General features: G+C 42.8%; 1 protein-coding gene across 2 annotated transcripts in view; it reads left to right on the top strand.

Annotated features, from left to right (window-relative positions):
* The window catches only part of Trpm1 (transient receptor potential cation channel subfamily M member 1), a 116,884-nt gene extending 91,848 nt beyond the window's left edge, over positions 1–25,036 (top strand). The window contains exons 22-27 of one of the 2 annotated variants that reach the window (XM_031386866.1): positions 2,056–2,230; positions 3,496–3,516; positions 4,855–4,999; positions 6,417–6,619; positions 7,435–7,567; positions 23,062–25,036. In XM_031386866.1, coding sequence (XP_031242726.1) covers positions 2,056–2,230; positions 3,496–3,516; positions 4,855–4,999; positions 6,417–6,619; positions 7,435–7,567; positions 23,062–24,232 — 1,848 coding nt within the window. In that variant the 3' untranslated portion in view covers positions 24,233–25,036. Of the gene's footprint in view, positions 1–2,055; positions 2,249–3,495; positions 3,517–4,854; positions 5,000–6,416; positions 6,620–7,434; positions 7,568–23,061 lie in introns of both variants that reach the window. The other variant, XM_031386867.1, reaches the window with a different exon arrangement.

Raw genomic sequence — 25,036 nt, forward strand, 5'->3', positions numbered from 1 at the left:
CATAAGAGAGTCTAAGTTCTTAGATGTAGTAAGAGTTCAATAGCAGGCAGCTGGGGTGTGATTAAGAATACTGGTTGTTCTTCCAGATGACCTGGGTTTGATTCCCAGGATCCACATGGTGGCTAAAAACCATCTGTAATTCCAGTACCAGGGATCCAACACCATCTTCTCACTTCTGAATACACTGTATATACGTTGCATAGACATACATGCAGGCAAAGCACACATACATAAAAGATAAAATAATTTTAAATTTAAAAAATAATTCAGCAGCAACTATTGTATTTTGATATACTTGTTCTATATCTTGGAAGCTAGAACCATCACAGAAATAATTCACACTAGGATCTGGATTTTATATTTTAAGAAGTAGTATCCATTTTAGAAAGCTCTCATAGTGAAATTCAGATTGATAACTTCCTAGTCTTTGGCAGAAGTCAGTGACAGTGAGACCTAAGGTTGGCCCCTCCCTGTAGCCCAACAGTCTTTGGCTCATATGCTCTAGTCGGGGTGGCTATGTTCTTTGGGTGATTAGTATGAGAAAAATCCATGATGACATTAATTTCAAAGCATGTCACAGAATGTAAGACTGCTCACAAACCAACAAGTTATTCCTAACTACTAAAATGGATTGTGTTAGGACTAGTTCCAGAAGTAAGGCCATCTTCTGTTACATAACAATCAACTAATGGGATAATAGAATAATAATTATTAACTTAATAGAGCCAGTGGATTTGAGCTACAGGACATATGGTTTAGTTAATTCCAGTAAGGACCCTTATATTCAGAGATGTTCAAAATTAAGGATTACGGGATCTAGAGAGATGGCTAAATGGTTAAGAGCACTAGCTTCTAAAAATCTGAGTTTGTTTGAAACCAAGCAGCACCATGTTGGCCCACATCTGTCTGTAACTCCAGTCCCAAGTGATCTGACACCTTCCATTGGCACTGCATGTATATAGTGCAGACAAACTTGTAAGCAAGGCACACATATACATAGAAAAGTGTTTTTGTTTAAATTGGGGGTCATAATGGTTTCGCACGGGCAATGTAGCTCAGTCCCTGCCAGCACATATGTTCAACCCATAGCACCACATAAAAGGGAGGAAATGGGATTTACATCAGCTTAGCATCCAGAGCACTCAGCACTCATGTGTGTCCTCACAATTCTTCCTGTCTTTATTTCCAAGATGCATCCTCTCTTGCTGTTGCTCCTAAAACCTCCCATGTTTTCTGAGATGAGTCATTCCTTTTTCTACTTTTTTTGTCATTTGTAAGACAGGATCTTTGCTAGCCCTGGCTGGCCTGGCAATCATTATGTAGACCAAAGTGGCCTCAAAATCACAAACCACCCCCTTCCCCACTTCTACCTTCAAGTATTGGAGTGCCACCATGGCCAACCCTTTCTCTGTTTGCAGTTATAATTACCAGAAGAACATCTGTGTATGGGTGTGTCGTTTGGCTTTTTGTCACCATAATAAAATACAACTTATAAAAGCAAATATATATTCCAGCTCACAGGCATGGTTGGCTGAACCTATTACTTTGAGTGTGTGTCAAAGGAGTACCTCATGCCAGAGTACATGTTAGAGCAAGCATGCTTACAGAGTAAGGCAAAGAGAAAAGAGAAAGGGAGGTGACAAAGTCCAACCCTCATCCTGATGCCTTAAGGACCTCTCAGAAAACCACACCTCTGAAGGTCTCATCTCCATCCTGGGGAGCAATAGTGTCAACTTGAAAACTAACCCTTTAACATGTGGCCTTTAGAGTTGGGTAGTCTAGATACAAACTAAAAAGCATAAGTCAAAAACCTTTCATGAGAGGCATTCTAGAACCAAACTAGAATGATGGACAGCAATAAAAGAAAAGCAAGAAGGATCCCGTGCAGATGAAGGCAGCAGGGTCTGGAATAACACAAATATAAAAAGCCTGTGGATGAGAAGGAAAGACGGGAGAGCTTTCTTCATCATAACTAAAGTGACACCTCTGGAGAGTACAAGAGCATGAGCCAGTGTGAACTTGGTCCAGAAGTCCAACTGTGTTCTTCCTATGCAGATGATTGATATGCTGTACTTTGTGGTCATTATGCTGGTTGTGCTGATGAGTTTTGGAGTGGCTCGGCAAGCCATCTTGCACCCAGAGGAGAAGCCTTCTTGGAAACTGGCCCGGAACATCTTCTACATGCCCTACTGGATGATCTATGGAGAGGTGTTTGCAGACCAGATAGACCGTAAGACTAGAATTCATAGTAAGACTCTCTTCCCTGCTTCCAGGGCAGATGATCAGTTCCAAATTAATGGAAGAGCACTCATTAATTTGGAAGTAACGTAGTTTTCATTCCGCCATAGGCACTCAATGGTTTTATAAAGAAATAAGTACAGACTGGAGTGCAGATTTTGAAGTATCCGCTATTTTTCTCTAAAACCCACTCTCTAGAGTTCTGAATCTCACTTCCCTTGAGTTGGTGGCTGTAACATCATATGATGTAGCCCTAGCTATTACATTCATTAATTCACAACAACTATAGTTACCTGTACAGGGCCCACACCAGACAAGGACTATCAATTAGTCAAGGAAATGGGAAGGATTCACAGAGCCCTAACCCTTTACCTCTGATCTATTGGCTATCACTATCAATAGACTCTGGGACAGGGGAAGAATCACTGTCTTTAGTTGTGTAGCCTCTGGGGAGCCCACCAGACTCCAAAGAATAGCACCAAAGTCATGGGCGTACAGGCGGTGCTAATTAATCAAAGAGGGTCACAAAACAAATGACTAGTCATAAATAGGAGAGAGACATTTCTAGGGCTGCGGTGGGGAGGTTGACAGGGGAGACAGAAAGGTGGGGATGTAAGTGGTCAGTACACATTGTATACATGTGAGAAATTGTCTAAAAAAGAATGTAATTAAATGTATATTTAAAGCAAGCAAACAGAATGTTCTGGACTATAGACTGTAAGATTTTTACTACTCATGATTTTAATTATACTGGTTAATGAGAGATGATAAAGAGGTAAACAAAAAGACTATACTTTTTTCTAGTAACATCATTAAATGCAGGTTTTTAGTTCCTCATCTGGCTGTTTCGCTGTCCCTTGGTATCCATTTGTGCTGATGAGTTTTTCACAGTAGGATTCAGGGAGTGCTTGGTTGTTCAACTCAAAAGTTAAAAGGATCATCAGCCAGCAACTTTGTGTCTTTCCAGTGCTTAACTCTTGAGCTGGAGCTGTGGCTCACAGACATATGGCTAGATAAATATTCATGAAATCCGTTTCTCAGAATTAATGATAGGCACTTTTATTCTAAGCAGAGCACTGCTTCCAAGCATCAATGTGTAACTCTCAGGCTTGAGTCTTCGCATCTCCTAGCAACAAATCAGTGCTACAGTTGGTAAATTGTTTTATGTTCCTCTCAACCACCATCTTGTTTTCTCCCCCCAAACCCCTGGGACAACTGAAACACAACACACACTCCTCGTATCCAATGATCATCTAGTCTACGCCATGGAAATCAACCGTAAGTTCACATGGAATTGGTGGATTTACTTTGAGAAGTGTTTCATTAAATAACCTTTTCTCTCAGCTGATCACTGATATTCTTAGCCTATTTTAAAACATGTCTTCAGTTTTCTGAGGCCAATACCTTTCTAGGCTTCAAGTAAAAGTAAGCAGACTATAAGTTCCACATTGGGATTATCCAATTTCTCCCACTTTGGGAAATAGGTCTCTTAAGTGAACAGATTCAAACACGACTCCACAGTTGATCTGAGAGGGTGGCAGGGACCCCCTACCCCACTGAAACCAAAGTGTTTTCAGACTCGATGCACAATGCAGCCAAGAAAATAACAAGAAGACAGTGTCAGATAATGGCAAACAGTAAAAAAAACAGAATAGGCTTCTAATAGACAACACAAGAAGATACACAATAATGGTAAATGAGATGGCTTACTCATTAAGAACTTGTATAAAAATGGGGTGAGGCTCAATTGCAGAATGCCTGTCTAGCATGTGCAAGCCCATGTTTTATTTTTCTGGCACTACCAAACAAACAAAGCTTCTAAATGAGGTGTGATGAATAAGAAAATGGAAAATATCTGCAAATACAACAATCTCACTATGACTATCTCAGAGTAAGTTTTATATTATCCTCTTCATATGATTTGATGTTTTTGCTTAGAATATTACTGCTTATGAAGTACAAAATCAAAATAAGTCAAGTGTGGTGGGTAACTGTAGTCCCAGCATATGAGAAGCTGAGGCAGGAGGATTTAAAATTTGAGACCAGCCTGGGTTACGTAGTAAGATATATCTCAAACTAAATAGGGCTGAGGAGACGACTCAGTGGGTAAAGCGCTTGCTGTGAAAGCACAACTGAGCTCTATTCTCTAGAACCCATGTAAAACGTCAAGTGCGGCAACACATACCTAACAGGGAGAGCCCTGGGGCTTGCTGGCTCTACTGTAGTCAAAACAACAAACTACAGGCTCAGTAAGACAGAGAGAGAGAGAGAGAGAGAGAGAGAGGGAGGGAGAGGGAGAGGGAGAGGGAGAGGGAGAGGGAGAGGGAGAGGGAGAGGGAGAGACAGAGACAGAGAGACAGAGACAGAGACAGAGAGACAGAGAGACAGAGAGACAGAGAGACAGAGAGACAGAGACAGAGACAGAGACAGAGACCTTGCCTTAAAAAATAGGGTGGAGAACATCTGGCCTCCACATACAGATACATACATGTGCATGCACAATCTTGTATATATCACTCCAAAAGAAATAAGTTATTTAAAACACATATGATAGATATTTGTCCTTTTGTTACATATACAAAAAAAGTGCCCCCCGCCACCTCACATTTTTTTCAGCTCCTTGTGGTGAAAATCTCTACGATGAGGAAGGCAAGAGGCTCCCACCCTGCATCCCTGGTGCCTGGCTCACACCTGCCCTCATGGCCTGTTATCTCCTGGTGGCCAACATCCTGCTGGTCAACTTACTGATTGCTGTTTTCAAGTACGTATCATGACAGAGCATGACAGAGGCCTCATGGCTGTTGTCCATTGCTCTACAGAAAGTTATGGCAATACCTGCATATATGTTCAGAGACGTTTACTAAAGCTTTTCAAGGGATAGGGGTTTTTTGTGGTCTATTTTTTCAACTTTAATCAAATGTTCACACTCAAATACATTTAAATTTAATCTCAGCTAGTATTTTAACACTGAAGCACACATTTTAATCTAATGGAAATATTTTCTTAGGCAGAAGTATCCCAAGATAGAGACGTCTTGAAGAAGTTGTGCTTTTCATTCACCGCCAGAGACGCACAAAACTGCTAACTCCACAAACTGCTGTGGTTATTTTATACATAAAATACCAAATCTTATGAGGCAGAGTGGCAAAATGGCTTAAATTACTACATCCAGCTTTTTATAGAACTACCTATTTGATAGTTGCCAAGGATGGTGACAATACTTGATACATGTTGGAAGATACATTTTTTACATTCTAAGATGGTTTGGGGAAGTAGAAGCAAGGTGGTCAAGGTGTTCAAAGTTACCCTCACCACAGAGCAGGTTCACACCCAGCTTGGACTCCATGAGACCCAGGCTAAGAAAAGAAAAGAAAAGAAAAGAAGAGAGGAGAGGAGAGGAGAGGAGAAGAGAGGAGAGGAGAGGAGAAAAACCAAAGATCTGCTAAACTGAAAAAATATGGAGAAAAATTCTCCCTAGACTTGTAAAGTCTAGGCATTGTAGAGAACAGGCCCCAGCTGCAGCTTGAGAAAGGAGACCTCCGAGTTCTCTAGACAACAATGGGCTTTCTTAAAGCTCCAGGGCTAGGAGACAGTGCAATCACACATTGACTGGCTCCTGCTGGAAGCTAAATATGACAAAGATCACACTTACCCATATCCAAAATAATGTGCACTCCAGTCAGATAAGTTCAGTAGTCAGCAGCTCATCTCCAAGGTACAAATTCTTTGATTTGAATCAAATTTTGTTTTGTTTTGTTTTTCGAGACAGGGTTTCTCTGTATAGTCCTGGCTGCCCTTGGAACTCACTCTGTAGACCAGGCTGGCCTCGAACTCAAATCCACCTGCCTCTGCCTCCCAAGTGCTGAGATTAAAGGCATGTGCCATCACTGTCTGGCTGAATTGAATGTTTTAACTCTTCAAAGTACCTTTACACATGTGAACTAGCACATCGAGGAGACTTCCGTGTGGTTTTCAAGAGAATAGTGGACACCAAAATTCAACAAACGTGCTATGTGCCTTTGAGCATAGATAACCCACACTGGGACAAGGCAAACAGGAATCAGCCTCAGCGAGATCGGACCAACTCCATCTCATGGTGTATTTTCACTTAAACCCAATTAACGAATGACCCTGAGATCACAAAAGAAAGTAACTATAAAAATGTCTTCCTTTTAAAGCAATACCTTCTTTGAAGTCAAGTCAATATCCAATCAAGTGTGGAAGTTCCAGCGATACCAACTGATCATGACATTTCACGACAGGCCAGTCCTGCCCCCGCCAATGATCATCTTAAGCCACATATACATCATCGTTATGCGTCTCAGCGGTCGATGCAGGAAAAAGAGAGAAGGGGACCAGGAGGAGCGGGACCGTGGGTTGAGTACGCTGGGGGATTCTTCATTTCTATTTATGGGCTAATTTAAAAAACAAAAGACACTTCCATAGCAACCTCAGCAAAATACTGTGGTGTGTGAAAAACATAGTGCCCAACTGCTGAGTACTTTAGAGTGTTTCCTGGGGTTTGTGTATTCTAGCTTTGCTCACTTATATTGTAACCCAAGCCAAATCATGGCGGCCAGACACTGAAATTCTCAAAAGTCTTCCTTCCGTATACACTTCCATATGCTTCAACACCTCTTTAAATGTATTAATATATTCCATCTGAAGAGGGTGAGAGAAGAAGCTACATAAGCTTGGCTGCTTGTACAGTAATGTGCAAAGTGTTTTCTGGGAAACCTTTTTGCTTTCCAAGCAGATGCAATTCACTTTGTCTTTCTATTTTATTTTATTTTTTTTAAAGATTTATTTATTATTATATCTAAGTACACTGTAGCTGTCTTCAGACATCCCAGAAGAGGGCATCAGATCTCATTACAGATGGTTGCGAGCCAACATGTGGTTGCTGGGATTTGAACTCATGACCTTTGGAAGAGCAGTCCGTGCTCTTAACCGCTGAGCCATCTCTCCAGCCCCTGTATTTTTGCTCCAATCTTCGGGCGGGGTTGGGGGGAGGTTGGGGGAGGGAACGGAGGGACAGAGGGGGGTTAACAACTACTTGAAGTCATCAAGAAACTACCTATCCCGGTATAGAATTAAAGCGTAATCAAAGTCAGAGTATAAAATTTTCAATGGCACAGCTAAACCGATCCTTCTGGAGTGGTTCCTGATGTCCCCCACACTTCTTCCCTTAAACAGAGCTGTTCCTCAGTGACGAGGAGCTGAAAAAACTACATGAGTTTGAGGAGCAGTGCGTGCAGGAGCACTTCCGGGAAAAGGAGGATGAGCAGCAGTCGTCCAGCGATGAGCGCATCCGTGTCACAAGCGAGAGGTACGCCAAGCTCTGCACCCCATTCTGCACCGGGTGTTGAAATTCATTTTGAATCACTTCTTGGGTTTTGGGCTAAGATCACACGTAGTTGCGCAGAGTTCTCCTGCCTATTCAAACTGTGTTTTAAAGACTCACTTCCCCCACTTCTGCCATAGTGACGCAAATTGTACATAAAAGTGAAAAATAACATTTGTTTCAAATAGGCAGGAAAAAAAAACATACTTCCTTAAGTGGGACATTTACCTCAAATCCTATGTCAGCTACAGGAAGCCATCATTCTCTGACTTCTAGTGTGATATTGCCTTTGGCAAGCCAAGTGGCCCACTGGGGACTGAGCTCCTCACCCTGCATGTATGCATAGTTCCTTGCTGCTGCTCCATGACAACCAGAACAACAACAACAACAACAAAAGACTCCCACCTCTGGAATGGCATGAGAATGAGATCTGGAAGGGCTGGAGCAAGGAGGTGTGTCCTTCCCATAATTCTCTGAATTGGGCAGGACCTGTTCTGTAGACAGAGAAATCAGCGTGATACTGCTTAACCATGATGGATGGATGGATGGATGGATGGATGGATGGATGGATGGATGGATGGATGGGTGGGTGGATGGGTAGATGGGTGGATGGGTGGATGGGTGGATGGGTGGATGGGTGGGTGGACAGATGGATGGACATATAAATTATTGAAGGAAGGTCAAAGAGGAACAGAAAGCTAGTAGTGTACCAGTCTGATCTATTTCTGTACCCCACACTGGGAATAAATAGCCAACAAAGAAAAGGTAGGCAGGGACAATGAAGTCTTTCTATCTATATTTTTTTGAAATCAACATTGTTGTGACCCTTTATTGCTTAGGAAAAAGCACTGTAAGCTTTTCCAGATCCTGCTAGTATGTTGTTCGTGAGTGTTTAACTAACAGTATGGGTAGAAACAGATGCAGGAGACATTCGGGGCAGGGGGAGGTGGGTTCTGGCTCATCCTTACATATGTGACCACTTAGAATTAGTTTTCTGATACTGAGAAGCACAAACATGATAGGATTTGAAATGGGTTCCTCAGCTAAATTTGACCAACAAGAGCCCAATAATTGCTACTGAACTCCCAGATACATCTCCACCTCCCCCCCCCCCCCCCCACAGAGCATGTGAGGCTGTTGATTCTACTCCAGTCCACATAACTAGATATGCCTCTGACATCCAGTCCCTGACCCCTCCTAGGCCCGGTCACTTTGCAATTCAATTGAGTCCAGACAGTTTAACCCAAAGGTCTCCTGCACCAACATTTAGCCTTAATAAAGGACATTTTTAATGGGACTTTGAAATACTCCATTGATGGTTTTACAGTAGTTGCTAAGCTTCTAAAACATATGAATTATTTCTTCATATGTAGTGAAAAATTTCCATTGAGAAGTTAGACATTAACTTAATTGTAATTGTCAGTCCTTCACAATGGAGGTTGTGTTTGGTTTTGTTCTCTTCCATCTCCCTTCCCCTAGCATTGTTTGGATTTTTATCATTCTTGGACCAATGATTCATGAATGTAGTTATCAGTGCACTACCAAATTGCATTTTTCTCTTGGGGCTCTGTAGAGACGTAATAGGTAAGAAAGAGCAGGGCAATACAAACACACTGCTTCCTGTTTTCTTGGCTGAGGCCCCCACAGGAGAAGGGAACACATTCCTGCCCCTCAACTTCCTTTTGCTGCTCTTTGCCAAGGCTGACTCACAGGTGAATGCTCTAGGCGAGAGGAGGAGCTGTCTTTCCAGTAACCAGACCACCAGAGGAGCAAGGAATATGGAGGAAGGGAAAGGATGCTTCTAGTCTGTACCTAACTTGGGGGCACTTGTGGTTACTTTCAAAACAGACATTCATGTATTTGGAAATTTCCGCTAATTCTTCCACCTCTTTAATTTACTCGGTCAGTTAATTTCTGGACCACATTTGCTGTTTGATAACTGACTGCTCTTTCTCTCAGTGCTATCTGTGTCAGCCATCAGGTGTGGATTGCGGCCTGGTCTGGTGAGGCATGCGTCAGACCTTCTCTCGTGCCTCTGTTGCCCAAGTACCTTTGCAACACAAATCAGGGAGACTGGGTGCTTTTCCCCTGATGTGCTCACACGGAGCTTTGCACATTAGGTATGTCCCTCCACCCAGGGTCTGCTGAACATGTCAGCATGGGAACTCAACTCATGGCTTCCTCCTAATGCTGGGAAATGAACATTAAGTTCTAACACTAATTTTTGTTATCAAATGTCAATATTTTGTAACACTCAGCATTTAGTCCCTCCAAAAGCAGACTTACAGTATGACTCAGTCTTAGATAACCTAGCCCTGAGTTGAAGCAGAGGGTTCAACCCAACGCACCACCAACTTGCACGCTGTTTCTCATAGGTCTCTCAAATACAGACAATGTCTCTGGGGCTCCAGGTTCCATAAATGGCACCATCGTTAAACTGCTTGGACAAGGCAGAAACTGAATGTCACCATGATTCCATGTTCCTTACCTTACACTTCTTTGGCTTCCTCAACGCACCTTTTTCTTTATGTCACAGGGGCTCTGCCCATGCCTGTCCCTCTATCTGGTCTATCTACACCCACCTTCCCATCTCATCCTTTGAATTTCTGCTCAAATGCCAATACCATATGAAAAAGTTTCCTGACCACAAAACACACTTCACTGGGTCAAGGCCATTGAACCCTAAGATGCAGCCAGCACATCTGGATTTTGCCCACCAAGATAATTCCACAAAGTATGAACAGAGTTTTGTGAATGAGTGAATGAATGAATGTTTATCTCTTCTGACTTGACTACAAATCTCTAATCCTTTCGCAATCAGTTCCTTTGAGGCAGGTGATGAGACTCAGCTTTGCTCCCTCCTGGCTCAAATGTTTATGGTTTTAACTAACCAAACTTATAATGGCAGACTCTGATCCCCAGAACTTTCTATGCTAGAGGTTTGGGTTTTGTTTGTTTGTTTTTAACTTTTACAGACTTGTGCATGAATCTAGTTATAGGTCCTTCTCTTTACTCATTTTATGTCTTCTGATACTTCAAAATATACAGGACATAATGCAGTTCCAGAAGTATACATTCGGATGCAGTTGGTCCTGTAAGAAAGAAGCTATTAAAGAGTCTAAAACTTTAATAGCAGGTTCTGATTCTTCCCAGCCATGTTAAGAGGTTGTCTGTCAGGCTTGCGTATCTGAGCTAAGGTTTGGGATTCCTGAAGACTTGAAGGTTATTATTAAAAATGGGAAAAGCAAAGGACCACACAATGCACAGCTCCCAGAACATTTGGTATCGACTGGGCATAGTGGCACATTCCTCTAATCCCAGCACTTGGCAACTAAAGCAGAAGGATCAGTAGTTCAAAGTCATTCTGAAGTTTGTAGTGAGTTCCGGAGCAGCCTGAAATATATATCAAAAGAACAGGAAGGGAAATAGGAGGAAGAAGAGGCAGGGAGGAGGAAAATGGAGGGGAAGGGAAGATAGTGAGGAGGAATGCTCGAGATCAGCAACACCAAAACATGGGGTAATGTTAGTAAGCATTGTCTCTTTCCATAAACAGTGACAGTAGACAACCAAGACTTGGGAACACGAGACTTTAATAATGTCCATCAGCAGGACCAAGTCAGAACTTGTCTACTTGAACGTTTCATCTCATGTGCGTTCGTTAAGTTCCTTGCTGCTGTGATAAAAATCCCTGATAAAAGCAGCTTTCAGATAGATGGGTTTATTTAGGCTGATAATTGGATGCTTGCTGTGGTGAGGAGGCATGGTGGCACGAGCATGAAGCTGCCCATCCCCCTGCACCCTCAGTGAGGAACTCATTTCCTTTTTTCCACTACTCTGTCTGAGACCTCAGCTCATAGATGATGCCACCCACCTTGAGGGTAGATCTTCCTGGCTCAGCTAACCCTCTCTACAAACACCCTCATATACACACAGGGCTGTGTCTCCTAGTTGATTCGAATCTAGGTGAATTGAAAATGAGGCCATCACTTCCCACCTGATGACCAGTTGGCAATGAGTATGGTTGGCAGTTGCTGTTCAACATCTCCCTAAGCCTTCTGCAAATCTAGTATTGGACACTCTGGTCTCTTCATGTCCTGCCTCTCTGCAATGGGTCCACAGGGCCAACTGGGCTGAAAAGAGTATTTTCTGAAAAAAAAACTTTATCAAAGATTTAACTTCTGTTTTTCAAAAAGCAAAAATTATGTTATCAAGAGTGTTTACCCTTTCCACGTGGCTTCAAGGAAGTCTAGCTCCAAACTTAATGTTTAATTAAAATAAATATATTAGTTTCAGTTTTAGAATATGTGATATATTTCTTCTTTCCCCTTAAAAATTTGCTCTGCTGCCATTTATATTACTTTGTTTTGTTTGTCTTGCTGTGTAGCCCAGTCAGACCTCAAATTGAATATCTTCCTGCCTCAGCCTTCAAGTGGAGCACTTACATAAGTTTTATTATGTGGCCTAGAATTTGCAAGTTACAAATTTTGAATGCAATTGGTTCTGTACCTAGAGAGCTAGCCAAACTTATATCCATAGATTCTGGTCAGCTGGGCTTTTGTCAGATTCATTGATCTGGGCTAAGTCCTCCAATAGGCCTGATGGGAAATCCACAATCCATGGCTTTGAGATTTGACATCCTCTTGCCATGTGATTAGTTAGAGAAGGCACTGGGAATAGAGGCCTCAACAAGAAGGAGACATGATGATAACTAGACAAAGAATTGAGAGGTTAATCTTAGAAAGAAAGATGTAAAAAAAAAAGAAAAAAGAAAGAAAAATGTAGAGAGCATAAATAGACGAAGCACATAGTGGTGAGGAAAACATTTGGCTGATTGCTTTCATCATGTAAACTAATGGGAATCAAGGCTGTTTGAACAGAAAAGGAAATGGATTAAATGCAGGAGCTTTATGGGCTCATTGAATGACATTCTTACTCCTTGACTGCCTTTGAGAGCCTGTTTTAGTTACAGTTTCTATTGCTGTGATAAAATACCATGACAAAAAGCAGTTGGGAGGAACCATTTGGCTTACATATCTTGGGTCACAATCCCTTAATGAAAGCCAAAGCCAAAGCAGGAACTCAAGGAAGGAATCTGAAAGCAGGAACTGAAACAAAAGCCACTGAGGAACAGTGTTTATTGGCTTGCTCACCCAGCTTTTTCATACCATCCATGACAACTTAGGGGTGGTACTGCCCACAGTGAAGTGGACCCACCCACATTCATCATCAATTGAGAAAGCGAACTACAAACTTCCTACACGCAAATCTTATAAGTCACATGAGACATTTTCTTAGTTGAGAGAGCCTCTTCCAACGTGATTATAGCTTTTGTCAAGTCGACATAAACTAACCAACGCAGAGCCAATTCAGAGAGAGACGCAGACAGTAGGCAAACAGATAAAAATATCAACTTCATTAGCAATAGAGTTGTACTGGATGATGTGGCTCAGAGCTTGCCAAATATGCTCCCAGGCTTGGGCATGCCAGCTCAGTCACAGGCAGCAGTCATTGCCTACAGCACCTGCTCACGGGCACCATCAGCAGTTCCACCAAGCATTTATAGGACAAGACAATAGAAAACCACTTTCCTTGCAGGTATCTGACTCTCAAAGAAAGAAGGAAAACTGTGTGGGTGGCCTGGATTCCAACCTCCAACCAGAAAGCCATTCCTCCTGCAGAAGAAATAAAGGCCATGAGAAAGGCAGGAGCATTACATTAATGAGAAGACTGGGAACATAGAAGGAAAAAAAAAATCAAGAATCAGGGCCAAGCACAGCCACCCACATGAGTGCTACAGTGGCCATGAATCCAGTAGGGGTGATTCTAGTGGCACGTGTTTACTTTCAGGAAAAAAAATATACACAAAATGGTTGTGGCCATGGGATTGTTTGCCAGAATAGTTAAGACGTAGCCAAAGCGGGAGAGCGTGGCATTGTACTGGGCCATGACGGTGGAGCTCCCATGGCCTTCATCAGTGACAACAGTTTGGGTTTTGATTGCTGTGACAAAACAAACACCATGACCAAAGCAAGTTAAAGAGGAAAGGGTTTATTTGGCTTACATGTCCATATAGCTGTTCATTGTGAAGGAAGTCCAGACAGGAACTCAAATAGGGCTGGAACCTGGAGGCAGGAGCTAATGCAGAGGCCATGAAGGGATGCTGCTTACTGGCCTGCTCCCCATGGCTTGCTCAGTCTGCTTTCTTATAGAAACCAGCAGCCCAGGGATGGTATCACTCATAACAGTCTGGGTCCTCCCCCATCAATCACTGATGTAGAAAATGCCCTACATCTGGATCTCATGGAGGCATTTTCTTCACTGAGGATCCCTCCTTTCAGATGACTCTAGCTGTGTCAAGCTGACATAAAACTAGTCAGCACACACTCTATAGCCTAACCGAAAGGATGCATATTGCTTGGAGGGGGAAGAGGCGCTCTGCTCCCCAGAACCAACAGCAGGGATGCCTGCCGTCACGATGATAATATCACCACTGGCAGCACAAACACACTTGCTTGCCTTCTGGCACTATTTACCTTCACCAAGCTCTGCAGCCCTGGTTATGATAGATGAAGGGTGAGGCACTAGGAAAGTAAATGGGAGAAGCCAGGATGCAAATTGACTCCACTCAGCAGCAGACCACTGGGTCTGGCCCACACAGAAAGTGCCAGGAGAGCTAGCGATTCAGATGCCTAGAATTCTAGGAACCTGGGAGATCTCAGAAACAGCCAGTGGTAGCATATAAGTGAGGAATGCAGCTAGCATCCCAGAGAGCCTAATACTCCTTTAGCCACGAGGCACTCAGTGTATCATGGACGACACAGAAGGACAAAGACGAGAGATTTAAGGTTTGAGCTTTATTCTGTCACTATTAGTCTTCATTCAGCCTTTCATGTATAAAGTCTCTACAAGTCAGGACAAGGTGCTCCCCTGGGTGTTCTTCCTGTAATTACTAACTTTAAAGACAGCCCTATGAAAGGAAGTAACTGGAAATTAAAACAACCAGATGTAAAATTTAGAGCGGATTAGACAACTTTATGATCTATGGATCTGGAATAAAATTATAGAGTAGAAGCAGTCTTAGAACTCAAGTGTGGAATCCCGTGAGATCTTGAAACATGGGTTTATACAAGAACGAACTGGACCTAACTCCTCCAAGATTGTGTTTTGATGTGAATATTTTACTCTGTCATTACAGAAATGTTCTGTATAATTTAGGAGGTACCTTGCAGGTAAACTGTGACTGTTCCATGTGAAAAAGTGGCTGCCCCTCCCAAATGCATTTTAATAACTGGCTCAGAGAAGAGCTCTGCATGCCTAGGTTCTGTCCTTCAAAAAAGACAGAGTTTCATCATGCAAAGATAAAGGCAAAACTTAAGATTAACAGATGAGAGCCCATGCAAAACCCAACAGACTTGTACTATGCACAGGGAATTCCATGGAAATTACAACTGAAGTTCCACAGATTGCCCAGAAGTTCCTGTTGCTAAATCTATTATAAGGTTTTGTTCAAGTTCAAGGTTTACAGATATTACACTAAAAACAAAGTGCCCATTTAGTAATCAGTGTAGAGTCATGGATACGTGAAGGAGGTTGGCAATGACACCTAATTCCACACAGTCATATTCTTTGACTCCTGCACAGCATCTGCAGTTCATGGGGTACCTGCACATAGGCAGTTTCAAGTGAGTCTTTCAACACCACAGTGCTACAGTCACTTCTATGGTTGTCTCATAGGGTACTCTTGTTGGCAGGTGCATGATAAAGGGAAGTTGGGGGTGGTCACTCTATCCTCAGTTCTAACAGAACTCCAAAAGCTGGTATTGGGCTACTCAGAAGTAGCCTTGAGATTTTTTTCCTTTAAAAAAAATGAAACAAAACAAACAAAAAGAGTGTGTACATATGTCAATGTCACCTGTTAATCTGAAACCCTGGGAATGACATTGCCATTTAGGGTATACCCCTTTAACAGAGAAACCCAAGTCAGTCTATATTAACCTCTGAGTGGGACAGAGAAATCTGAAGGGGTACAGGAAACTACAATCATTAATTAAAGTCTAAACTGACTAAGCAAATTAGTTTCTGACCTCCTCGATGTCTTTAGAGAGAGGAGAGGTGAAACAAATGATGTTGGGAATTAAACAGAATTAAACAATTCTCCTCAAAAACAAGCGAATGGCACCTGTGGGCCCTGAAAACTTGCAGATTTAATTTGTGTGTAATTTTCTCTCATATAAAACAAGGAGAAGGCTAGCCCTCAGGGATTTTCTGTTGCCCTGCCAGTTGAAAAATCCTGTGTTTGGCAATTAGGAGAACAGACCCTTTGCAGAAGTGTTCTGAAAGTGACCTATGCTGTGAATAAATGCCACTGTGGTGTGTGGTGCAGAGCCCAGAGCTGCTTCCTGTGATCCTCAAGTGAGTCCAAATGTAATAGTTACAGAGACCAGGAGCTCATAGGGAATCAACGTCAGGGCCACTCAAGAGCACAGTGCATCATGAACGGCCTGCTTGCCAATCAAGGAGGTTTGCCCTTGAGCTTGGGGTACCATCACCCTAGCAAATCAATTGTGTGTAGCATGATCAAATAATTAGAAATATTTGAATGGGTTCTGGCACATTTTATAAAATACATATTTGAAAAGTGTAAAAGCTATTCAGGAAGCAGCACAGTCGAACCAGCCTGCATAACTCACATCTGGAGGCAGCTAATGTGTGCTTTTTCATGAAGTCCTCGAGGCCCCAGGTTTCATGCACACAGCTGTCACTCATCTGGTTCTTCAGCACACAGTGGAGCTGATGCCATTCTAGGATAGTTTGTTTTTTAAAGCTGGGGTCAAAAACATAGATGTTTGGAGTCTTCAGGTTCTCAGGGAATTATTGTCCATTTTGATGATGGTGGTATGTATGTGGAGAAGCAACTTTGCTTCTTAACACATTTGGGTATGAAGAATAGGACAAGCTGGATGAAGCAGAAATCACTAGAGGGGAGGTCAGACCTTCTGAGTATTGGTGCTGCACTCTCCACACTGTGGAAAGGGTCCATTGTCCACATCAAGGAATAGATGATCAACGGAGTTCCAGGAGCCCCTTAGCAAAGCCCTTTATCCAGTAAAATAAGTTTATCCTATGTGGAAGCTGCCATTATTTTTAAGCAAAGAGAACTATAATTGTATATCTGTGTTATCTTTTGGATTGGAGTAAAAGAAAAATTTGGAGGTAGCTAGGTGTGGTGGCATTTGTGAGACTGGGTAGGAAGATTGAGGGCTTTCTGATCTACAGTACAAGACTCTGTCTCAAAATAACAAAAACAGACAACAAAACCCCACAGATAACACATTGCATTTAGTCTTTTATTTATGAGATTGAGATATAAGAATAGACCATATGTTTTTAAATATTAGACAAAATAGTGGATCGTTGAGGAACAAAAGTCCCACAGTGTCAGCAGTGGGACTAGAGACCATTCTCGTGATATTTCAGCAATGAATGTGGCTGCTTTCTGCCTTTGTCCTAAGAATTTGCCTGAGTCTAAACTGAAAAGTAACAGACTAATATCCTTGGCAGAAGAGATTCAAGATTAATATTGACTGACATCCTGTTATTAGTAATCAATCATTCTTTTTGTTTTGTTTTGTTCATTTTTATTTCCTAAGATAGGGTTTCTCTGTGTAGACCTGGTAGTAATTACTCCTATGCATATCTATCCTGAAAAATGACAAGTGAAACAGAAATACAAAATGTACAGTAAACAAAGAAGAGGAGGAGGAGGAGCACCAATAAATTTAATGTTGTAGCTAAGGCCTATGCTAAAAATAATGAGAAAATTAAAAAGAGGTATGATCAGAAATGGAATAAAGAAAAGGGTGCCCTCAGGGTAAGACCCCACACAGCTAAGCTTCCAACTCGTGAAAAGACATGGCTTAATGAGTTTTCGGATCATAAAAAGCAATAACAAAGCAAAGCTGCTACAAATACTGTACAGGGGTACCTTGATTCACCCCAACTTGGTAGTCAAACTTGGAAGTGTTGTCCATGTGGTTCCAGCTTTAGAATTATGGAGGATACATGGATAAAGAGGTTGTGGATCTTCTATCTGGGGTTAAGGTGATCCCTTGAGTCCAGGTGTGTATCAGGGGAATCTGCACGGAGGTCCTAAGAGGCCGTTACATGGCATTGTGAAAGTGAAGCCTGGATTGTGTTAGAAACACAAGGATGTTGGAGAAGGTAGGGCCATGGAAGACCTGCCGAGGAGAGCTGTAAACAGAGAGTGGAGCCAGCCCAAGAGAGAGAAGTATGCTACAGACACAAAGCTGGAGGGGTGGAGGACATCTAAATCCTTGGACATCAGACAGGTTGCTACATCAGACGTGGAACAACAGGAGTTGAAGTTTGCCCTCCTGGATTTTGGTCTTGCTCTGGTCCAGTATTTCCTCACTAATCCCTCCACTCCCTCCTCCCAGCCCTCCCCCACCCCCGTTTTGGAATGGTACTGTATATCTGAGCTATTTTATGTTAGAGTGTATAATTTGCTTTTTGATTTTATAGGGGGCTATATAACTTTAAATTTTTAAACCTTATTTTTAATGATGGTTCTTAAATGCTTTAACCTCCCTTTTAGCCCACCACCCACCAGAGGTAGTGGGAAAGAAAGGATAAGGGAGAAGTAGACATGCTTAGAAAAGTTCTTTGGAGCAACTCCTATCTATGTTGTCTGGAAATCATAGCAGCAGCAGCTCAATGCACTCGTAAACACTTTACAGATACACCAGCCATCCATTTTGGTAGAATCGGGTAAACAGCAGCTAGGAGAGACAACCCAGGCCTCAGACTAGGCACAAGTCAGCAGGAGGGACCAGGAGGAATGCCAGAAGTTCTTCGCTGTGCCTCTCTGGAAAGCGAAGGAAGATCAGTGAAGGCTAAAGACCCACAAGCATTGCACAGCTAGCTCTATAAGCAAGCCCAGCTCAGCCCCTGTCACTGTTTGTCGAGTCCTATTTTTACCCTCCAAATATAACATGTCCTCCATGGGTGCTGCCTCAGCACCTGTCTTGCCTCAGCATGTGCATCAGTCTCAGCTGACATCACTCTGCCAATCAGCCGGAGTCCACAGAAGTGGCAAGAAACTGCAGCACACCACCAGAAGTTTTTTGGTGTGTTTCTCTCTATGGAGTCCCAACAAATGCAGCTCAACTACACAATGTAAGGCGGACCAATACATGTGAGTCATTAGCAAAGAATCCTTCATCACGTGTCCTTTCACATGCTTGCTTTATCAGAACATGCTTTCACCTGTGTCTGCCTCAGCTAAACATTCCTTCTCAAGTCAGCCTTAGCCTTTTATCTGTGACCACTTCAGCTAAATGTTCCTTTACCTGATTACCCCAGCAAAACATCATCCAACTGACTTTCCAAAGAGTGTGCACGTTTCCACTTCAGAGCTACAATTAATATTGTCTTCAGTCTTGACAGCCAGGGCTACAGAGAAACCCTGTCTTGAAAAATCAAAAAAAAAAAAAAAAAAAAAGAGAGAGAGAGAGAGAGAGAGAGAGAGAGAGAGAGAGACTTTGGACTTTGAAACTGTGTTGAGACTGTGAAAGAGTATGAAGACTTTTAAAGTTGAACTAAATTTATTTTGCATTATGTATATCCATAAGCCTATGGGCTCAGGGAGTGAAATGTGTGCTTTGAATAAGAATAGCCCCCATAGATTCATTTATTTGAATACTTGGTCCCTAGCTTGTAGATGTGTTCCAAAACTAAAAGGCAAATGACACAATTTCTTTCATAAAGAAATGCCGCTGGGCAGTGGTGGCGCACGCCTTTAATCCTAGCACTTGGGAGGCAGAGGCAGGCGGATTTCTGAGTTAGAGGCCAGCCTGGTCTGTTCTGGGACCAGGACACCCAGGTTGTCTGGAAAAACAAAACAAAACAAAAAAAAAAATGCCTTGGTCATGATATTTTATCACAGCAATAGCAAAGTAACTAAGACATTCATAATTTGTTACTATCATTAATCATTTCAAAAGGAAATGAACTCTGCCCACTTTCCCTTCTTTTTGCATATAGACTATAAAATCTCGGCATGGGGGTAAAAAGGTAAAAGACAAAAAGAACCCCACCTCAGGCCAACCTCCTTCCATCTGGCAGAGTGACTAAAACTTTGCTTTCTCTAAGTGGCCGCAGTTTTGGGGGTCTAACAGCATCTGACTGCTTCTTCTGGGCTCTGTTGTTTGACAAAGTATCTCTTCCTCAGCTTCAGGAAAGAGTAGCCTTTGAGAAGGTGTGAGAGGCCAAAATGGGAACCCTCCTAGAGGCTGGACCAGATTCAGGGTGGTGGGGTGGTGGGCTAGGGAAGCAAGCAGCACAAGGGGAACAGAGAACAAATGGCTTTGAGGGTTCTCTGTGCACTATGAGTAGCTGCCGAGCCGTACTCTTTATTATCTAATATGGAGGGGCAGGTGAGTATAGAAGATGACAGAAGAAAGATGCTTATCTCTGCTTTTTCCAGTTTATTTCTATGTAACTGTGTGCACAGCTGCACTATCTCTTACTGTGATGTTTGTTGAAGGATTTCACATTTGACTTGTCACAGAGGAATTGTGGTTTGACATGGTAGACTGAGGAGAGCAAGGAGTATATTTAACAGTGAATTCCAAATATCCTTCAGAAGTAATGGAAAGTTTACAGCGAGATTCATCTGCACATCCCTGAAGGGCAGGAGCTGAGAGAATCCGCTGGTAGGGAAAGACGTTACCATACGGCAGCCATGTCTTCTCATCCACACTGAATTAGGTTCTGCCTGATGCAAGTTTCCAGGAAGCCACATCCTTCTGATCAAATGATTTGGCTAATCAAGGGGCACATAAATAGCTCTCTCTCCAAGGAAAGAGTTAAGAATAGAAGCCAGGACTCTGCCACGCAGCAGACTGCAGCTGTCAATGTGGGCCGTAGGAGACCAGCACTGACCAATCCAACGCTAGGCAAATGCCAAGCAAGGGTTGCTAGTGCAATGACAAGTTACGTGTGACACTCCAGATGTCCAGTGTGGACAGAAGTGGTACAAGGAGAGCCCCATGTATCACCCAGATGATAAAAAAGAAAAAAGGAAAGAAGAAAAAGGAAGATCAGATTCTCATAGTGTGGGTGTGTGAAAGTCAGGGAGACACAGAGGAGTTTCCTAAGATATGTAGCAAGGACAACAAAGAACTTCTGGAAACAGACTGCACTGCAAGCCAAGTTATTATAGAAACCACACATATTCTCTTAAGAAACTTGGGACAGAAATCAAAGCATGGTGGCATCACATCAAGGTATTTGCCACCATATAGGGAGGAACCAGCCTGGACAAGCCACTGCAGCACCCTGGAGCCAGGACTTCCAACTCACCCCTGGAAGAAAGTCAATGTTTGGAAGGCAGTCCAAAATCCTGGGCATACTTCACTGCCTCCTAGAGATGTATGTCACGAGTCTATCCACACTGTACACATTGAAATATAAAACAAGGTTTATTCTATCAGGTTTCAATCCAAGCAGCATTAGTTTCATAAGCTGTTGCTTGATGGTCTAGGAGATTGTTTTTTTAATTATATAACACCAGATATTTATAGTTTGCCACATGATCTTTTTTTGTGTAACCTTACTAAGAATATATTAAATATAAGTAATAATCTTGCATGTATAATTTACTGATACATCCGTCTTCAAATAAGCCACATGATAATCTGCACTTAACTATTAACATTTATCTTTTGAGCCCCTTGAGCTTCCTGTAAAATTTTATTTATTTACTTTATTCATCTTGTTATGACCCATTTATTGTTGGTAGCCATAGTCGAAACTTTCAAAAGAAACTACTCGTACTCTTTGCCTTCCAAATCTGTGGGTTCTGCATCTATGGATGCAATAACCTCAGACTGAAACATATATTTTAAAGGCAGGTGCAGTTGCTCAATCAATCGGTAAAGGTGCTTGCTGCCAGGCTCAACCATCTGAGTCTGCTATCTGCTCCCCAGGTGGTAGAAGAACCAGTTCTGCAAGTGCTCCTTTGACTTCACATGTGCACTGTTGAGCATTCACGCTCGCCTACTCCATGGCATAGGCACTGGATGGTGTGTACACAACACACACACACACACACACACACACACACACACACACACGCACGCACATACACACATACACAGATAGACACACACACTTCAAATAAAAATGAATAAATGTAATAAATCTTGAAGTATTTTTGAAATTCCTTCTATTCTGAACATGTGGAGACTTTTCTCTTGTCATTATTTCCTAAACAATACAATGGAACAAAATTTTTACATAGTATTGCAATTACATTTAGGCATTATAAGTCATCTATAGATGATCTGAAGCATTTACCAGTTTCTGATAAATACTGAGGCTGTATTGTATTTATAGAAGCAACTTAAAAGAGGAGGGTTTTATTTTGGCTCACAGTTTGGGGGTACAGTCCTTCACAACTGGATGGCATGGCAGCTGGTTTGTGGTGTTGAGGTGGGTGGGAGCTTGCTCTCTCCTGGCGGGTCAGGAAGCAGGGAAAGGCTGGTGCCAGCATGACTCGTGGGCACACTGCTGCAGGGGCTTGCTCCTTCCTTTTTGTAAAAGTGGAAATCCCAGCCTATGAGAAGGTTCTGCACACAGCGAATCTCCCCCTCAATTCATCCTCTGTGGAAATGCCCTAACGGGCACTTGGGCACTTCTAATGGTGTACCCAATTAGGTCCTGGATGCTTGGAAGGTTCCTTAATCCAATGCAGTTGACCATCAAACGATCATCACAGTATCTTATTGGTTACTAAGGCTGAGAAGCTATGGCTGAAGCAAACGTTGAGTGTTCAAATCTCTCTCTCTCTCTCTCTCTCTCTCTCTCTCTCTCTCACACACACACACACACACACACACACACACACACACACACATTTATATATACACACATACATACATATGTGTGTATACTGTATATGTATGTGTGTGTGGTATGTGTGCATACTGTATGTGTGTGTGGTATGTGTGCATACTGTATGTGTGTGTGGTATGTGTGTATACTGTATGTGTGTGTGTGTGTGTGTGTGTGTATCTCCTGGTCTTATTAGCTGTGACCTCGGACGAGTTCCGTTGCTTAACTTCCCTTCTGTAAAATGGGGATGGCAGTAATAGTGTTTACCTCATAGGGCGGTGATGGGATTTAAATATCCCTAAACCAGCAGCGAGTGAAGACATATTAGTGAGCACCCACTGCTCAAACAGAATGTCTAGCATTCGCCAAACACTGTATGTTAATGAATATTTTCTAATCTCGTAATTTAAGTGAGGGCTTGTATTGAGGGTAGGCAACAGGCGCAAACAGGCTCAGCAAGGCTGGTTATCAAGGCCCAGGGGTTCATCCAACAACATTATCTCTACTGCCTTCAATACTGAATTAATCTCAACTTAATAAACCTATCCCTTTGTATTTACCAGAGTTGAAAATATGTCGATGAGATTGGAGGAAATCAATGAAAGAGAAAATTTCATGAAAACGTCTCTTCAGACTGTTGACCTTCGGCTCTCTCAGCTGGAGGAGCTATCTGGCAGGATGGTGAGCGCTCTAGAGAATCTGGCAGGCATCGACCGGTCTGATCTGATCCAGGCGCGATCTCGAGCATCCTCAGAATGCGAGGCCACCTACCTGCTGCGGCAGAGCAGCATCAACAGCGCCGATGGCTACAGCTTGTATCGCTACCACTTCAATGGCGAGGAGCTGCTGTTTGAGGAGCCTGCCCTTTCCACTTCGCCAGGGACAGCGTTCCGGAAAAAAACCTGCTCCTTCCGCGTGAAGGAAGAAGACGCAAAGTCGCACCTGGACCAACCGAGCAGCCTGCACCACACCCCCGGCCCCAGCCCGCCTGCCACACCAGGCCGCAGCCGGCTCGCCCTTGACGGTCCCTTGAGTGCAGAGCTGAGACCTGGATCAGACCCCGGCATCTCCGCAGGCGAGCTTGATCCGCGGGCAGATTTCAAGAGCACCGAAGCTGCACCAAGTCTGAACGCAGCGGGTGTTGCAAGCACTCAACTGACCGTCGAAAGCACGGTTTCCCACCCTCTGCGGGAGAGCAAACTCGCGCGCTACTACCCGGGAGACCCTAACACCTACAAAACAATGAAGTCCAGAAGCTTCGTCTATTCTGAAGGAAGAAAGCTAGTCCGGGGTCTTGGCAACTGGAGTGCCGAGTACAGTTCAATCATGGACCAAGCATGGAACTCGGCAGAATGGAGATGCCAAGTTCAAAGGATCACGCGCTCCCGCAGCACAGACATCCCATACATCGTGTCCGAAGCAGTCTCGCAAGACGAGCTTGAGGATGAGCACCGAGGATCTCTTCTGGCTCCTCAGATCTCCCGTTCGGCCCTCGCGGTCTCCGACAGGCCCGAAAAGGAAAACTTACTGTCCGTGAAGCCACACCAGACTTTAGGATTCCCCTGCCTCCGGTCAAGAAGTTTACATGGCCGTCCTAGGAGTGCTGAACCCGCTCCTAGCAAATTAGAAAGGGCAGGACATGCTGGCAGCATTAGCAACTTAGCAGTTATGTCAGTTGCTCCAGAGGGACAAGACACCCAGCAAGAGAAAAGAAGCTCAGAAACTGAATGCTAATGGATTTTGCTTCTTTGATTAAAACAAAAAACGAAATACTCACAGCCAGACCACCGATGGCTGCCATCTTGGATATCCAAAACATTATCAATTTCAGGAAATACATTCATTTTGAACTTAATTCTAAATTTAAATTGTAATGAGTATATAGAATTGTTCTGTTAAGCACGTTTTAGAAAACTATGTTGTTTTAGTAGGAGTAGAAGAGAATGAAAGCCACACTAGCAGACTTGGGCTATAGCTCAGTAGGCAGAGTGCTTGCTCACAGAGTACACCCAAATCCCTAGCTTCAAACGCCAGCAGCACATGAAACGTGTATGGGCATACATCTGCACAGTTGTAATCCCAGCACTCAGGGAAATGGAGAATCAGAAATTTACAGTCATCCTTGGCTACATGGGAAGTTACAGGCTAGCCTGAGCCACTTAAGAATGCCCTAAATAAATAAATAAACAAACAAATAAGTAAAATTTCAGAAGACACTAGGTCAGTGAAGCTAATTAGTTCATCACTATCAAGACTATGAACTCTTTGTTTTTGTGGGCCACCTACTGTCTGACAGAGGCCTTAAGGTACTTAAGGTCACTACTGAGCCATTTAATAAATGACACAAGAGAAGTTAAATAGGTAGAATAGATGGGGAAAAAGGAAGGAAAGGGGAAAAATAAAAATCAGTAAGTACAAGAACTAAGCAGTGACCATACAATTTATACATTTTTATGAGGAGTTTTTGTTGGTTTTATGTTTTAAAATTATACATCTATGAAACACTCTGATAATATAGGAGGTTTGTGATTACAAGGT

Source organism: Mastomys coucha, unplaced genomic scaffold (genome assembly GCF_008632895.1).
Source record: "Mastomys coucha isolate ucsf_1 unplaced genomic scaffold, UCSF_Mcou_1 pScaffold21, whole genome shotgun sequence".
Lineage (NCBI taxonomy): Eukaryota > Metazoa > Chordata > Mammalia > Rodentia > Muridae > Mastomys > Mastomys coucha.